Source organism: Porites lutea, chromosome 14, assembly GCF_958299795.1.
Source record: "Porites lutea chromosome 14, jaPorLute2.1, whole genome shotgun sequence".
Classification (NCBI taxonomy): Eukaryota; Metazoa; Cnidaria; class Anthozoa; order Scleractinia; family Poritidae; genus Porites; species Porites lutea.
In genome coordinates this window covers 13907515-13926105 of record NC_133214.1, presented here as the reverse complement: position 1 = coordinate 13926105, position 18591 = coordinate 13907515, and the positions used below count along the sequence as shown (strand labels likewise).

At 39.2% G+C, this 18591-nt stretch overlaps 1 protein-coding gene across 2 annotated transcripts; it reads right to left on the bottom strand.

The window, feature by feature from the left end:
- Nucleotides 1-160: 160 nt before the first annotated feature.
- LOC140924117 (uncharacterized) lies at nucleotides 161-18526 on the bottom strand. Of its 2 annotated transcripts, XM_073374135.1 has the most exons (11): nucleotides 18353-18519; nucleotides 17142-17194; nucleotides 15414-15605; nucleotides 14644-14838; nucleotides 11259-11510; nucleotides 8191-9893; nucleotides 7304-7537; nucleotides 4847-6335; nucleotides 4352-4497; nucleotides 3978-4167; nucleotides 161-2141 (listed from the first exon to the last, which is right to left on the bottom strand). In XM_073374135.1, the coding sequence occupies exons 2-11, from the start codon at nucleotides 17146-17148 to the stop codon at nucleotides 1840-1842; spliced, it is 4710 nt and encodes a 1569-aa protein (XP_073230236.1). In that variant the 5' UTR covers nucleotides 17149-17194; nucleotides 18353-18519; the 3' UTR covers nucleotides 161-1839. The 2 variants fall into 2 exon arrangements, 1 of the variants encoding a protein (XP_073230236.1); XR_012164199.1 differs by lacking the exon at nucleotides 161-2141 and having other exon boundaries at nucleotides 4039-4167; nucleotides 5028-6335; nucleotides 18353-18526.
- Between the last annotated feature and the right edge of the window lie 65 nt (nucleotides 18527-18591).

Genomic DNA, 18591 nt, shown 5'->3' with positions numbered 1-18591 from the left:
GAAGTATCCCCGCGTTTTTTTTTTCTTTCGCGCGCTGGACGGTCTCAAAAGAGAAGATAGACTATGAACAGGATTTGTTTGAATTAGTAGTCTAGCTGCTGTGATAGGCGCGGAGGTTTTTGGCGCTCAGAATGAATTCACAAATAAGTTGAAAGCAACAAAATAACAAAAAACCTTTATTAATAAATAAATAAAATTACAAAAGTATTGCCCGCAGTTAGCAAGGCTATTCGAGGCGGGACAATGCGTGCAAAATATAAGAAATAAAGAATAAGGCTATTAACTAAGGAAAGTTTGCAGTTAGTTACTAATAAATCAAATAAAAATCGTAATATGGATGTGGACTAGATAACGGACTAAAGGAAAAAGAATTAAACAAATAAATTGTAAAAGTAGAAACTAATAAGCAAGAACTTATATTTCGACATTTTTGGCTAATTCAGTACCTTTTTAATTAAGGTGGGCGTATTAATATAGTCATCTTCTGAATTCAGAAAAAGTAATTTGCGGAGTGTTTTTTTGAACTTATTCTTTGGGAGTTGTCGAATGTTACAGGGTATCTCATTCCACAGCTTAGCCCCAACGCGAGAGAAAGACAGTTTATATAATTCTAGATCGGAACTGTTAAAATAAAAATTTCTTGAAGCCGATGCTCTTTTATTGTAGTAGTGGCAGCTACTTGTTTCTTGAAAAAGATTTAAAATGTCAGAAGGTACCATCATATTGTTATGGACATCATACATAAGATTTGATATAACAACACTGCCACCTGGGTTGAGAAAAGGCCCCTGATTAAGTGAAGCAATACGTCACCAAAACTAAGGGCCCCTTTTGATTTCACCACGAAGTTCTTTCCTTTGAGCCAATTTTATGACGCCCATTTGTTAACAAGGCGGCAGTCTGGCCGAAGTTGTGGTCTGAGAAACTTCCCACCCACCTCTCCCTAACCCAAATATCTACCCTAAGTGAGGTAATGCTAACCGACAATGAATAAACTGCTCCAAAATTCTTATATATTAAGTGGTGAATTGTGTAATAATTTCACGATATCTGTTTTATGCATCGAGTGCGGTCGTGTTTAACTGAATCGATTTAGTTTTAAGAAAATTGTGTACAATTAATTTATGCCATGTACCTACTGGTGCTCCAAACCATATGTAAAATACCAAAATGCTCAAAAATTGGTTGTAGGCTAACATGAAATTGATTCACAAATAATCATTTATACCAAGTAAAAGCCAGATGCGGTCTGAATCGATCTGAAACTTGAACTACGATACGTTGCTAAATCAGTACGTTTACAATGCAAACTAGCGCGCACTTACGCACGATTGAGTTAAGATCAGATATTCAGTGGAGTACCAAGCTCGAAATATGAGCGTCGACACCGAGTTAAAACTCTGTTCGAAAATATAAGGATCTTTAAGGGGAAAACAATTCAATGACTGTTCATGAAACCTACAAATAATATGACCGAGATATGAATTTAAAAAAATAAACACCCATGGCGATTTATGGGTTTGAATGCATGGACGAACAAACCGGATCTACTGAAACCAAGAAAATGGCCATAAATCGGTTCGGCGAAAACACGCGAAGAATAACTAGCACACAACTTCTGTAGGGTAAGTCCTTTTTAATATAAATCTCTTTGATATATTTAGTTTTCGTAAACAATCATTTTTCCCGATAAAAAATCCTTCTTTATAGCCTTAATTCCTGCTGAAGGATAGACAACTGTGCCCACGCTCATCATACTTCGAGCTTGGGCTACCTATGGTATTAATATTCAGCTGTAGTGAGTATTTTATCTAATTCGACGCTATGCCTCTGGGCTTCTTAGTAATAACTAGATAAGCACTTAAAAGTGATTAGGTATTCGGGATAAGACTGGTCATCTTGGAATACCACAAAGACAGTCGGATCATCAGTAGAGTTCACGACTGAGTCATAGAGAAGTTCGCCTTTGTTGGGGTCTATCGGAGGTGGTGTCTTCATACATTCTTTTCCAGTTGCATATTTGCCAGATAGTACCTTTGCGAGAAACATGCAGCATTCACCTTTAGAGTTCGGCGACTTTGAGAATGAGAGAGAGTAAGAAGCTTCGGTTGCAAAATACACGCCTTCTCCATAACTAACTCCTATAAGAAATAGAATGAACTTGTACTCAGTAAAGATGAAATGTTCGTGCGTAAGAAAATTTTGGTAGACCGTCAGTATGAATAACATTTTGATGCAGCTTCTTTAGTTAAAAACCATATCAAGATCTCCCGGCATCATATCGAGATTTCCTTTGTTTGAAAGACACAACTCTCAACTCCATGGATAATTCGACCACCCAGGTACCTATATCTCTCTGGCTTCAAACAAAACCCAATGAAACAAGTAGTAGGAAAAAATATCACTCTTTGACAAGATTTTTTCGAATGAGCGGCAATAGACAACTTGCACTAAGAGGTCACGTGACCAATGCTTCCTTTAAACAATGAGTTGGAATCTTGTTGATGCCAAAAATTGACAGAGCATATAAAAATTATCTTACACCCGAAATTTGAGAGGAAACGCATTTAAAGGAGATATTTTATATGGCTCTTTGATTTTTCAACAAAGTAGTATCAGTTGTATTGGCCGCCATGTTGGAGGGCATACTTTTGCCCTCCAACATGGCGGCCAAAACTACCTTTTGCTTAGATCTTGTTAAAAGTTTGATAGTTACGCTCAGATGTGCTGTAAACGTTCCCACATCAACTTTTTAACATTTTCCTTGAAGTTTAAGTGCAAAATTTGTGTTTAGAAATTGGTAATTCATAATTTTAAAATCTCATTTTGGTCACGTGACCAGCTAAGAACTTACTCATTTTAAGAAAATGGTGCAGGTTTGAAAAAACTAATCACTATTATTTTGTTAAAGATATGACCCACCAATCGTTTTTTAAACAGAAAAATCATATAACTTTCATTTTCATAAAAACGATGTCACCTGTCCTCTAAGTGCAAATGGCCTATCCAGAAGCAAAATACCATAAATTCTCTATAAAGCCCCCCTCCCTATTAAATCTTATCACAACTCTAAAACTTCATGCGGAATGATCCGATATGGAATTTATTCACAAGCTTGAAGTCTGAATTTGTTCAACGATCTTCGATTTCATGACCTCCAACTTTATGTTCCTGAGCTTTTCCCCCTTACATTCAGGTTTTATAGAGAAATGATACCATCGTCTTCACTAAATTAATTAAACAAAACGTGCTTGCATTACCCCTTGGGGGCTTAATGTTTCGTTTTTTAATTCGATTGCTTGCATCAGCGGTCTCCTTTAATTTGAACAAATACCTTCCTATCTTTCAGATGGTTCTCATTCACTTTTCTTTTAGCTGATATACTCCTATTTTCTTCAGAAACATCTCAAATCGCAAGTGATTATAGCAGCATCCCATATGACGTACTTTTAGTCCAGTCATAGCCCACAATCTTCATACACATTAGCCATAATTGTCGATTCAACAGTTTCTGTGGTTCTTTTCTTCCTAACCCTACCATTACTTTTTGTATGACAGACCGACATGAACACTTTAGGCCGTAGCCAGGAAGAAACTACGGCCGAGGCGAACACACGGTCCGTTGTACGAAATTAGCCGTATGAAATCTTCTAATATTATCAGTCTGATAAAAAAAATAAAAATCGACAGTATTTGGTAAAATTTTACCGAGGCGAGTGCCTCGGTTCGCCTCATACTGCATGGCTTACGCTAGAATAGAATATTATACATTTTTTTTAGAAAGTAATAAATCTAATTACAAAGAAAAAAAGGGGAAAAAAAGAGAGAAACCTAAGAGGTTGCTGCCCTTGAGCCTTAGTTCAAGTTATTTCTCTCAGGGGCAGTGTTTGAAGGGAGCCCATTTCTCTCTAAGGAAGCGCCTACGTTAATGTTATCGAAAGCTACCTATTTTTAAGGAGGAACTGGTGTAGTCTTACCATTACTTCCACAGAAGCTCCGGTTAAATCCGTGAGCACAGATGTCCTTCACATTGTGATATCCTGTTCCATGAAACAGATAACTTTCGTTTTTGTGGTTTCCATTCTTCTCCGCCATGCTTTGCTTTTTCATCGTATAGGAACGGTATATTGGTGGGTTCTGGACCCTCTGAATACTTATGAGACAGACCTTTAAAACAAAGGGAAAAAATGGGGTGCAAAGTTTAGGCCAATGATTTGAGAACGAATTCGCCCTTTGTATACGCTGAGACTACCAACAACTTTAAAACATTGCAAATCACCGACTGACCAGGACTCTAATTTCAATGGCAGTATGGACGCAAAACCCTGTATGTAATTCTGTTAATACATACCTTTTCGTTCGTGATAGATTGCATAAACATGCACTCAACTCCCTGGTACTCGGACGACTTTTCCTCAAGAAGGACTAGATGAAGCCTCTTTTCCCGTCCTTTTTGATCCAGGGGATGGCTATCCCACTCAGGGGGAAGGGGAATAACTAAATCAAAGAAAAGAAAGTGCAATTTCCTATAACTGTTTACATTAACAAACATAATTTCATCTTTCATGGACACGTTACCTATAGCACAGATTTCTGCAGGGCCGAACAACGTAATGTGCCATTCAAGGACAGTAGTTCAACGAAAAAGTTCGCACTTGTAAAAGTTACTTGATTCACTGTTATTTTTCTTAATATTATTTTTCTAATTTACGAAGAGATTTTATTTCCTTTAGATTCTTGATTTATTCAACATTTGTTTACCGAAAATAGACCTTTTCTTAGGGCCCGGGAACGGAGCTAACAGACATATACAAACTGTAAAATCTATAAACTAATAGACACTTGCCTTCTTTCCGAAAGATCTTCTTTACTGCCCCCGTTTTCAGAAACTTGACTTGGTGGAGGTCAAATTTAATTTCAGCCTTTAAATGTTTGTGCGTGAAAGAGACAGAAGGTTGCTTGGACTGAGACGCTGTTTCTATGTCATAATTCGCCATCATTTCAAATGGTTCGTGTTTCCCACTTACACTCAGGTAACACCACTGAATATTTCGCGACGTCATTTGAGCGCGTTCCAGTTGATGTTCCTCCTTAATCTGATCTTGAACCACTTTGAAAACTTCTCCGTGCATTTTCAGGACATCAGATGGAAATCCTTTTAAGGCGATAGTCCCTGGTCGGGAAAAATCAAGACTAACATCTTCCTCACGCCCCTTTCGCCTCAATTCCTTGATGCACCGTTTTGGTAAACGGTGTACGGCATCTTCGCTGAAGTCAACAGATTGACATTCTTTATTTACACCAGCCTCTAGAGCCGCTATGGCATCTTCACAAACCTCGTGTCGTCGATACACCACCACCTTGTGTCGACAGCCCTCTATTGTTCTTTTAGTTCCGATTGCCTCTTCTTCTTTATCGCCTTGAGCCGGGGAGCTGTAGCTTTTACTGGACTCGGAAGTCATCTGTTGGAGGGTACAAGCAAACGCCTCTTCTACTGAATCATCATCGAGGACAACAACTCTTATTTCTCGAACAGTGATGGGAGGGCCCACTGTCATCAAGAAGGAGTAGATTGAACCCAAAACCACTTCTGCCGATTCTTGTGGACTTAAACCTAGCCCACCGCTACCAATCGCAGGAATAGAAATCGACTTCAATTCCATGGAATGGACTTCCTGAAGAGCTGATTGGACACAAGCTTGGAGGTGTTGCTTGTTTCCTGATTGTACGACCATGTGAACAATCCATTTGGCTGGCAAGTGTCCAGCAGAAGTTCTCAAAACCGTTTTAGACACTTGGGATATAAACGCTGTCAGCTCCTCTTGGACCTCACTACCGCTAGCATCAGCTATGGCCGCACTCAACACACCGTTTTTCATTTGAAGATCTTCGCCTATAACACTGATTATGCCCTCTGAGGACTCTTTGGTAATGTCTCCACGTGCTATTTCCACAGCTGTGTCACCTATATAGGCTCTTGTACATCTCGGTCCTGTTAGAATCGGCGCTTCAACTTTGTTACAATGTAAGTGCCTGGTCAAGGGGTTTCCAGGAAGCATAAATCTTTCTCGTTCAGGGTCTTTCTTTATATCCCTAAATTTCTCCTCGAAGGCTAACAACCCAGATTTATCTTCCTTGTGTACAACGAATTTAACCTCTTCTATGGGTGAGTTGGGGTAAGTTTTGCTGTGGCTGAGGGCTTCATCCACCATGACCTGAACGGCAATTTCATACGGGAAACGGAGATTACCGGTACCAATGAGTGGTAAAGCAATGGAACACGACCCTAGCTCCAACGCTTTGTCAAAACACTTCCTTACCAACGTCTGAAGAATCTTTAAAAGGAAAAAAAAAACAACAACAACAACAAATTAACGGGTCATTGAAAAGCTCCAAGAAATGATATGACAGTGAGTGCTACTGGTTTTAATGTAAAACTTAGCTAGTCTGACTTAAAACTAAAGAGGCCCTCTTTAGTTTTAAGTCAGACGACTTTCAACACTGTAAAGAGTCGCGTCCATGCCGGTAAACCATCTAAACACTAGGGCCATTTATACGAGGAAAAATAAGACGCGTCTTAAATAATACGCGAACTGTACCATTTATACGAGCATGTCTTATCTAATAAGACGCGTCTTAGCTAAGCCGCGTCTTATTTTAGACGAAATGTGCCGTTTATACGGAAAGTTCGCGTCTTATGTAAGACGCGTCTTATTTTTCCTCGTATAAATGGCCCCGCTTCGTCCCAAAGGGTCTCTATATACAGACCGAAAAAAGTCGAAATCTCAAGGTTTTTCCCAAAGGATTCAAAACTGAAAAAGGCTTATTCTGTCACTCCTTTTAATGGCAATACAACGAGATTAAAAGAAAATTAGTCTGACCTCATGTCATTCAAAAAAGGGTTAGTTCTTCCTGTTGCCCAACGCGCATGGTGTCGTGTGAAGGATACACTATTATGAGGTGAAAACTACAGGAAATATTTTGCTGGTAGTCAGAGTTCCTTACAAATTAATATTAATCTATAGGTTCTGCTAAAAATTAAGGAAATACATTTCTAAGACAACATTATTTTTGCTTGAAGTGAAGACGAAAGTAGTAAAGGCTCAGTTAGTTTTAAATTTAGGTTTAGAAAGAAAAAAACCGTACTCTCATATATAAATTACAAATTTGTCTGTTAAATACTAAGTACGGAGCTAAATATATGTCTTAAGCCTAAGTACATCATGGCTTATGCCACTCTACTTGGACGTCGAAAGGAACCATTAATAATCGATGCTGTTAAAGAGCTTTGTACTATTCCTACCTCTTTTTCATCACTTAATCCTTCATCCCAAGGACAACACACACAGAACACCACGTGACGGCATGGCAATTTTCCTACGCTCGACGTATGAACAATTCCCCCTGGTCTCATGATACTCGTTTCCTTAGGAAGCGCTTCTTTTAAAGCTGGACCAGCGGCCTTGCTCATGGCACGTGCTAGCGTTCCAATCGACAAATTCAAGTTTGAACCGACTGAGCAAACCAGCACATCCGCCTGTTTATAAAAGAAAAATAATTAACAATTATTCAACGAGTCTGAACGGGCTCTGAATCAATAGCCCATGAGGCCGAACGCCGAATGGGCTATTGACTCAGAAGCCATGAGGGCGAGAGGAATAATTGTTTTAGTAAAATCCAATTAGTTGGTCAAAAATATCCAGACAAAACAACTTTAGCTAGCAAAACACGATTCAGCCGCCATTGTTTTGGTTTTCAAAGCCGGCACTTTTCGCTACTAGTGGGCTATAACATATAACTTAGAAGTAGATCAACCAATCATAACGCAGCATTGATAATAGACCACTAGTACTTGATATCATCTGCCGAGGGAAACACGGTTAGTTTTGTTTTAACGAGGGTCTTAATGTTTCGCGAGGGAAATTCGAGGGAACTATTAGTTTGTTCAGTGTAGAACTACTGAGTTACTTCTCGTGTTTCAAACTAGACAAAACGCACTTCAGTGTGACAAAACGCACTTCAGCGTGACAAAACGCACTTCAGCGTGTTCCCTTAAAAGTATGAAACGCGTCAGTCACGGTGCGTTTTCACCAGTCGTCACCATATCATATGAAAAGGCTCGTGGATTCCGTAAACAGAAAGACGGTTAATCGAAATCAATACCAAAAAAAGCTAAAAAAAAACGCATACCTCCTCTTCCTCTATTTTTCCTCTTTTGTAGATTATTCTCTTTCCCTCTAGAGTCCTAAATGTTTCGTCATCTTCATCGAAGCCCTCGTTCTCGTTGTCCGTATCGAGGCTGGACGTGTCATCGCTATCGACTTGTTCATCCAGATGTTCTTCGCAGACTTCTTCAATTTCGATGACACATTTGTTTTCCCGTTCCACAGTCCCGACAAGTTCACCTTTGTTTTTCGCCAGGAAACTCCTCATTCCTGGCAAGGAAATGTAGAAATGCTTTTCGATTATTTCGTCTTGAAAGGCCTTGAACTTGTCTTTGATCTCTTTTACACCTTCAGCTGTCCCCGTGAAGAATAAATCTCCACGTTCGTTGGACGTTACTTTGACTGAAAACTTCGAAAGGTCTTCTTCGAGTTTTGTTATTTCATGCTTGTGAAAGTCGTGGAATAATCTTTTATACGCCGGTGAATCGAATCTAAATTCACCTTCTGTTGCTATCTTTTCATTTAAAATGTCTCTCATTTTCTTTAAAGCTTTTTCCACATCTTTTTGCATTCCAAATACGTGAAATTCCGTCAATCGTCTCTCACACCGAATTTTTAGGCTCTTTTCCAAATCACGACGAAGATTATCCCATTTCGAAGATACCAGTAACTCGTTATCACTGTCTTTTAAGTCAAGCTTGCCAGTAACAAGTACCTTTCTGGCTAGTTCAAGGCCCTTCACGGTATCTGATAGAGTTCTCCCCAGAAACAGAACTGCATTGTTTTTTTCGACAACATTGAAGGCGCACCCTTCAGCTGTCGCGTCCTTTAATGCATCATTCAGCTTTCTTTTTCCGACTTTTGTCTTCAAAATTTCTATTATTTCTGGAGGACTTGAAAATGAATTTTGGTCGATTTCCTCTAGGCGTTTGCGAAGATAGGCTGTGGTGGCAAGCATATGATCTTTGGGAGTCTTCAAGAAAATACTTCTTTTGCTCAAATCGATTTCAGCTTTCACATCTGGATGGACATCTTTCTTAAGCATATGCTCTATTTCAGCATTCTTAAAAAGCTGAAGTTTTTCGTTGGGTATATCTGTCAAAGTTTTTTGTTCAAGTGTTTTATCCAGCTCTGCTTGCGCGATTTCTGCAAGCCGACGTTGAACTTTTTCCTCAAACTTGGGCAAATCTTTTTTGAGGCAGATTAATCTTAACCCTTTCAAATCTTCAAACTTTTTTACTTGGGCAGAAAAACTTGGAAACATCATTTCAATTTGAGGAAGCTGGTCAATGACTGGCTCCCATATATCTTTATCGACTGGAATGTCTCTCACTGCGAAACGCTCAAGGAAGTCAGTTATAATCTCGATACAACGTCTTTCCCATTCATCTTCATCAAAATCTTCATCTGGCTTCTGGCTTCTAGAGCCGTATTTGATAAGAACATACCCATCTTTGTTGGTCAAATTGATGTGTGCATGCTCACGGGATAGTCTGTCTTTGAGTTCTAAACCTTGATTACACTTGCTGGTCACATATTCGATAATATCCATATCCACATCCATGTGAAAATACGGGAGTTCAGACACTAGCATCTCCGCGTCTGGGGCATATCGTGGCCCTTTATCGTCAACGGGTTCTACTGTACCCATAAAAGGGTAGTACCTCTCCACGTGCAAGTGAACTTTATCAGCAAGGAAGTGATCATTCTCTACAATGTTCTTCACACCTTTAGAACAGAAGAAAGTCGATATTTAATCTCGTGGGGGGGGGGGGGGGGGTACTCTCTTATATGAGCTATATAGCCTGTATGTGCCACCCCATCAGGCAGGGTTTTGCCAATTTTGGTCTGCAATCGGGTATGGTTTTCTAGTCAACTACGAGAGTGTATGAACGTACGTCTTTATCGTTTCAATTCCAAATGAGTAAGAAAGAAAGAGAAATATGCGAATTCGAAATGGATTTGAAGAATTTTTTTGTTTGCGCTCTTATCTACGTAATGATAACATAATTTCTGCCTAAAGGCCAGGTCTGAAAACGGGTGTGGAAAATCTGAACATATTTTGGTCTGAAATCGGGTCAGGGTTTGAAGAACCGGGCGGCACACCCCCACCAAGAATTCCCAGGAGTACCCTCCGGTATTTAATTAAGATGAAAATGTACTCTGTACGTGGGTTGTATACACGAAAATGTTTGGCGCCATTTCAAAGCGGTTGACGATGAGGTAATAAACGCAAGAGCAAAATTACTGTTTTGCTTAGTATTAAAACCTATGGCTTTTTTTGACGTTGGTGTTGCTGTCCCCGCTCTACATCCTATAATTCATAATGACTCAGATCACGTCCTATTATGGCTCTTGCTCAGATGTAAACAAGCAATTAAAAGTCAAACGGTAGTGATCCAGTAACCCTCGGGAAGTTAGGTGATTACTTTCTAACTTTTTCTTACATTTCCCCTTTTAAAATCTGCTATTACTTCCTTGTATTCCGAATTTCTAGAGTAAAGTTATGAAATGAAAGTTTTAAAACTCATCCGCGATGTAAGGCCTAGACCGAAGGACGAACTTTTCATGAGGCGAACCAAACTTAGTAAGTTAAGTTCATGAGAAGTTCGACGTCTGGCTCAGTTAACTTTCTCTAAATGAGTTTAGAGCGTCCAACACGTCCCGGCCAGCCGTCTACTTATCAGACGGATAGAACGTCCAATAAAGATCTCCGGGCGGGGCAAACGTCGATATTCACATACGACGAACCAAACTAAAAAATTGAAAAATTTGTATGAAATGTATCTTTTAGCCTCGTTCGGGAGAAAAATTATTACTGAACACCTGCTAGCCGGCTAGATTGCCTTTTGGTCTGATTCAAGAGTGGATTGGTTCAACACATCCTAAGTTCGATCTTTAAAAACTTAATATAGGTCGACCCATATTAGAGTTTGGTTCGTCTCGGGAAAAGTTTGACGTTTCGGCTTAGGCCTAACTCCGGCTTTTTTCCCTAGAAACACTATCACGATCGCCTGCCTTCACTTTACCGACTGCAATTGTTTATAAAACAGTAGGAAAGAGGTTAGTATGAAGAAATTACAAAAATCTTACTTTTCTCTTTCTTGAAATACAAGATCGCTCTTTGCTCTTTCGCCTTATTTGCTTTGACCTCTGTTGTGTTAGACACCAACTTTTCCACCACACCAAACTTATCAAAGTACTTTTCAATGGTCTCTTGGGGAGTGTCCTCTGGAATTCCTTTCACGAAGATGCTCTTGCACACCGGTGCTCTTTCAATTAACACGAACTCATAGTCCAGCTTCCTATTCTTAGCCTCTTCGCGAATTTTATCAAATTTGTAATCTGAAAGAATAAATTGCAATCACAATAAGCTACAAAACCTGAGAAAGTTTATTTTTAAAACTAAATTAACCACATTGGCGTAGGAAGACCATCACAATAACAACGGGGCTGGGCTCCAATTTATATAGTGTGGCCAAGGAACAGACACTAAGGAAGTAGTGGGGTAGGGATGTTTTACTTTTTTTTATGTGGATTTAATTCACTTTTTCAGTGGTAAAAATTAACGCCGATGACGTCATGGACGAAAAGTACTTACGGGCCATATTCTGCTGACCTTTTTCTCCATTCTATCTCGAGGAAATGACAAACTCCTGAAGGGGGTCTTGTTTCAGGCGCCGTTAGTCGGTTAATTATGCGAGTTAACAATGCACATTTGCATAGAAATTCGAACGTGAAGAACAACAATGTGCTGACATTTGAACACAAATTGGCTCTAAAGTTAGGGACTGTTTACATGGAGGTGGGGGACCCCACCTAGTAGAGGTAACATGTGGCAGGTCACCCCACCGAACATGTAAACGTGATCACATTTAAATGAGAGATTATATGGACAGGCGGGTTACCCCACCTAAGCGGGTTACCTCACCTACCTGGGGTCCCCCACCTCCATGTAAACAGTCCCTTAGACACAAGAGACAGCCTTGACATGTTATCATAAAACACAAAACAATAATAATAATAATAAAAAAACTTAGGAAGGATTAATTGAAACATGTGACTAATAAATGCTCGCAATAAAACCAGACACGTTTCTTTTAAAGACACAGGAAATCAACTTTATGACCCTTTAATAATTGGAAAAAGAAAAAAATACTTTGTGATTTTAAAGAAATATATATTGAGTCCACCAAAAAAGGCAATCTAGTTCTTTTTTACACTATGCATTATTTTTTACTTACTCCTCCTCCTCCTCCTCCTCATTTTTTATAGTTGTAAATTCTCTTCGGTTGCGAAGCATTAGAAGAGAATTGATTTCTGTTCGCTATTATTGTAGCTGTTGAATTAATTGTGAGATGTTTTGTATGATTGTGTCTCCAGTATTTCCTGAATGCAATTGTTGTTTTAATACGTGCTAAGAGGTATTTGTATTCTGATATAAATATGGCTGTTTAGTATGCGAGTCATTCTCGGTCTTTACGCTTCCTTTTCTGCGTTTAATTTAAATTTTATATATATTTAGGATTTATTTAGATCAGTTGATTGATTTTAAAAATAGAGCTTAACTCTATTGAAGCTTGATCTACGTTCAATGAATTTATCTATATATATGATGTGTGTACTTTCGTTTATTATTGTTATTTTTTCGGCTTCATAGGAAGGTCGTGGAGGTTTTTTTTGGCTTTTTCCTACCCAGGTTTCCTCTATTTTTTCCCATCTCTCGCAGGTTTTTTGTAGGGGTTTTTCCTGGCCTCCGAGCGTCTCTTGTAGTTACGTATCCAAAACTCCGTTAATTTTCCTTGATGTATTCTGTGATGTATTCTTGACAATTCTGTTTTTTACGCTCAGTTGCACTTCAATAAAAAATCTTCAAATTTCATTCTAAAAATTGTTTATAACTGCATGACGTGACCAGGCACGCGCTATTTTATCGAGAAATCCTTTGGCTCGAAATGCCCACAATGTAGAAAGCAAACCGTTGTCCTTTCGTAGGTCCAAACAGTGGCTAAAAACGATTGGAATGAGACGAAGTCATTTTTTCTTTGTCCTAACGACAATTTTAGTTAGAGGAGGACTGGCACTTGTCAGTGAGCACCAATTGCACCAACAAAGTGTGAAGATTCCAACCATTCCGAGTTGATTTCGTAGACACTTTGTAGTGTCAAAGTTTTGATTAAGAGAAACTGGAGTTTTACGTTTATCAAGTGGTGGGAATCGTTGGTTGCAATTTTCAAACAAAAAAGGGAGCAGTCGATCACGTGACCTAGGAATTTGGATTTCTTTTTTCAAGTTTTTTAAAGGTTATTTTACCTTACCATTAATTATTCCTGGAGGTTGTCTTTAACAACGATTTTGGAAAAATTTGCATAAAATTCACAAAGACTTAGAACCAAGACTTAATCTACTTAATGAGTGAAAACACACGTAATGCACGTGAACGCGAATCAGATGCCAAATGCTAATCAGATGCCAGATCACCAAATACCGGGACTAGAAAGAACGGCTTTGTTAATGGCCAACCAAAAATTGAAATAAAGATTTTTCAGTTTACCTCTATGTCTTTTTTGTTTATTTTACACCAACCAATCAGTGACTGGTTAAAATAAACCATGATATCATCTTACCTGAATAAATTATGGCATCATCATGACCAAGTAGGGACATGATATCACTTTTCTATTTATAGATTATGATTTCAATGCTTTTTGATGACGTCAACCCCTAGGGTATTCTGACACCATCCTATCTTAATAAGATGCATGACGTCCTCGGCGTTAACGTATACCACTCAAAAAGTGAATTAAATCCACAAAAAAGGAGTAAAACATCTGTACCCCACTACTTAAGGGGAATCATTGCCAAAGGTTGTTATGTCCGGCTTAGTGTTTCTTCCTTTTCTTTTGAAGTCCCAGAACAAGCATATCGTGAAGGTGATCATGAAGACCGTAGAAGGTCTATTAAACCACTGCAGATGCAAAACAAAGGCATTTATTTACCTTCTACTATCCTCAGTTACGTAAAACCTTTGCGTGTTAGTCCGGTCGCGAATCGAACCAGTTTGGAGGTCAGTATGCGCAATCATTGATTGAATAATATTATTATCGCGGTAGTTGGCGGTTGGCACGTTGCAAAACACTGTATGTATTTGAGTTTCATTTTCGATGCTCTTCAAATCTCTTTTGATATAATCTGCAGAATTAACTGCCGTTATTTTTGCGTTTTTCAGGCGAGCGAGGGCAAGCACGGGGCGGGCATAGACCACCAGACAGCAGGGACGGAAGGAAGACGAAAAACTGTCTGTGGTGCATACTGACGTTCCACGCCAGCCTCGCGCTTACCCTCGCCAACCTGAAAGACGCAAAAAAATGACGACAATTCTGCAGATTATACTAACGCTTTTTTTGCAGGCTACAAAAAAGTAAGAATCCCAGAAACTTATCGTTGATAACCTTGAAATCAGCGACCACATACCCACCTGAAATTCGACGATTCAGTGTCACAATGGCCTTTCCTTTTGGCTTAAACCAAAGAATATGTTTGACATCACACTCACTGATTCTCTCCATGAACATCTTTAAACCATCTTTGGTGGTTATTTTGTTTAAACCCAAAACATAAAGTTTGTTTGCCTCATATCGAGTGTCCAATATGAATCCACGAGAAGCTGCATCTGTTCAACAAAATGATAGATTACCTCCTTTCTCTTTTACCAAATACTGAAGCACACATAGTGGGCTATTTTGTTCAAGTTAACTTAAAAGTTAACATGAACGGGTCGTTCAGGTTATAGCAACGGTTTATATCCTGTGAGATTTAACTAGCCTATAAAGGACCACGATACCAAAAATGATGCCTAGGACCTTGCGGCACCTCCCCTTTCACGTGGCGCTAATTCGAAAAGCTTTACGACGGAACCTAACACGGAGCAATTTACTCATCTTGGATATGGAGTTTATCGCCCGGGCCTCCACAACGAGTCACAAAATCACCTGAGCGAGGTCGGAAATTAATGTGCGACTATATAATATAAGGGGACCGGTTAATATTCACCATTCCCGTGGTTAAAACCTAGTCGCTTGTTTTAAATATTCATAAGACGATTCAGAGATGCACTGAGGTCTTAAGGTTCACAACAGAAAAGCCACGCTTTCTCACAAATTCATCCCGGGCAGGGATGAGGAGCCAGGGCGGAAAAAAAACGGCCTCAAACACTTCTTAGAGGGAGAGGAAGGAGGACGAAATTACCCCTTCTTCCACGTGACCGCCTCTGTCCGTCGTTAACTGATCCTCGACCTCTCTGTTCTTCACGCCCTCTTCCCCGGCCTTCCGCGTGCGGATCACTCCCAACACCTCTGTAGTAGGTTCCTCGACCTCCTCTAGCCCTCGAAAATCCTGATCTTGAACTGTTGCGTGGTTTTATTCCTCCTTTACCTTTTTCTTTTAAAATGACATAAAAAAGAAAAAGAAATTATGGACATTCTTCATGATAAAAATGAACTGTTTTTGAGGACTGAAATTTTAATTCGGCTCACTATTTTTCTTCCTTGTTTTTCACTTTTAATTATTATCCGTTTCAGATTGACTTAAATCCCAAGGCTACTTTTTAATGGCCAGCTAGAGGTGACCAAATTTGGAGGATGTATGCTTTAATGTAACGACTGACGTGTTTCATTAGGTCTATTCCGCATCCGCAGCAGTCAGTCAGAAACGAAGCGACGAAAGTTTTCAAGTAGGAAAACCTTTCGTAGCACCTTTTCTCCCGACCTTACTGACTACCCCTGGGTCTTTAACCCTAACCGCAGTATTCTCGGGCTTTTGCCTTTTCCTAGTCCAGGAGTTCTCTGCTCTTCACAAATTCTTGGACCTTCGCTATAGCAATTTTGCCGACATTTTGTCTGAGGTGGCAGTCAGAGCAGCTTACAAAACCCTAATATGCTATGTTTACACTCTGCCGGATAGCAGTTTCGTGTGGGTATATTATGAACAACAACGGCACCGAACTGGAACAAGTTGTTCACACACATCGATCATCATCATAGCTCTCAATACTTTTACCTGCTCAAGGAAACATGGCAAATTTAGATTGAGGTGAAATTGTTTCTATAGAGCTTCTCAATCCGGAAGAAACACAGATATGGAAGGGTGAAAACGAATCGGTAAGTTCTCGCCAACATTTATTTTTATTTTCATTTTTTTATGCTCTTTATTGTCACCTTCATTTGACAAGCAAAGATTGAATGCTACAGTAACGGTTTGGTTGACGTCAAAGAAAAACTCAAAATCCTGAAAAGTTTTTTGACAACGCAGGCCGAAATCAAACCTTCATGCCATCACATGTTATGAGGAGAAATAGTACAAATACTGTCTGAAAAACATAGCAATAATACGCAAATACCACTTGAGGGATGACAACTGCGTTATGAAAAATGTCTGCCAGAATAAACATAAAACTAATTTGCCAAGGAACAAGAAAATGTTTTGAAGAAGAGAATTGTACATAGAAGTAAGTAGGAAAAAAGCATGTTTTGAGCTTGGACGGATAATGCAATAATTGTATTATTACTCGTTCAACTCGGCTTCTTATATTGCGATGAATTATTAAGATCTCGTATACATTAGTGTATACGCCTCGTTAAGTAGCAGAACCTTCATATTGGTGATATTAATCAAAGATTGCGGAGTGCATGCAATGATTATGATCCCAGGCTCCCTCTATCTTAGCAAGTTGGTACTAGGTGATCCCGAAGCTGCATATTTGCATTAGAAGTGAGTTCTGCGTCGAACGCAAGCATACTCAGCTTCATGCAATAATTACTAGTTTTCAAATCACCGATTGCCAGTCATTTATTTCGTGTATTTTCAGGGCATTAGGATTGTGCATGAAAATGTTACCTTTCCCTTCGTTCGAAGGATCTGAATCCCATATGACAACATGCAGGAACTAAAATTATAGTGCTCTGACCGAACACTAACCTGCCATATTGGATCCAAAGCGTCAGAGATCTAACGGGCTTCAACCTTTGTATCTGAAGCATGCAGTAATTAGAAAATAAAACAATATAAGATTCAAAAATGTAGAAAAGTGTTAGGTGTGACAATATATCTAACTTCAGTCTTAGCTTCTAGGAATACTAAGCTGCCTACTTTTCCTTCCAGCCTCCCTCCTTCCAGTCCTTCGTTCCTTGCTTTGCTCGTTTTTCTTTCCTTTTATACAGCTTCTCTTAGGGCCTGTTTACATGGAGGTGGGCGACCCCAGATGGGTGAGGAAACATGTGGTGGGTTACCCCACCTATCATGTAATCGTGATCAAATTAAAATGAGAGACTATATGAACGGTCCGGTTACCCTACCAAAGCGGGTCACCTCACCTACCTGGGGTCCCCCACCTCCATGCAATCAAGCCCAAACTTGTTCTTGTGTTTTATAAGACTTTTACCATTTTTTTGTGAATGTAAAGTAACAGATAGTAGCTGCTCACAATGATTTGTCTTCTGCCAACCCCTTTATAATTTTTTTGAGCTGTGAATGCATTAAAAGTGAGCGATCCCCCATTCTATAAAGATACACAACGGACGGGCGGCTTTGGAAAGGTAAACGTGAAAACACAATGTTTTAATTTACCTAACGAAAAACTTCTCGTTCATATATCCATTTTTCATGACTCTCCTGTGGTCGGATTAACGAGAGGTTTCACTGTAATTGAATATAATTCATTATCCATTTGGCAAACTGGTCATCTTTGCCATGACTGATCGTTCTGCTACATCGACTCCGGGCCTTTGCCGGAGAGCGAAGATTCAAAAGAAAGTGCTTTCGCTTTTAAAATACTCGTTTTTCTGAGCTCTCAGTTTGCAATGCTATGATAAAATCAATATTAGTCAGAGGTATCACCAAGGGGTGCTATATACTACGATCGGTATTACGCTAAAATGTTTTCACATTATATTTTGAAGTGTATCTACGAATACCGAAGAATGATTGCATGAGCATTTCTTCTGATCTGGTATGTTTTATAATGTAACTATGGCTTGAAATATAAAAAGGAAGAACAGAATAACAGATTACTGACTGATCCTAGATTCACCTTTAATAATATTTCGGCACGTAAGCTTATGTTTTAAATAATTCAACATTTATGTGCAAAATTATATTTTAAGGTTAATAAACTTCAAGACTGAACATACCTGTTTTAATTTTCCAGGTGAAAGAAACAACGTGGCGAGCTGATGTTTTGTTTAACAAGTTTCTTCGGTTCACTCGACTTACCTCTAAACACTAAAGAAGCAATTTATCGAAGACTTGATTAAGCAAACTTTCTGTAGCTGCAATAATCGAATTTCACTCCTTTTCGCTGAAGTTACTTTCTACTTCCGCCTTCATTCTGGGAAAAAGATATGAAAATGAGGCCCAACCTCGTTCCCAG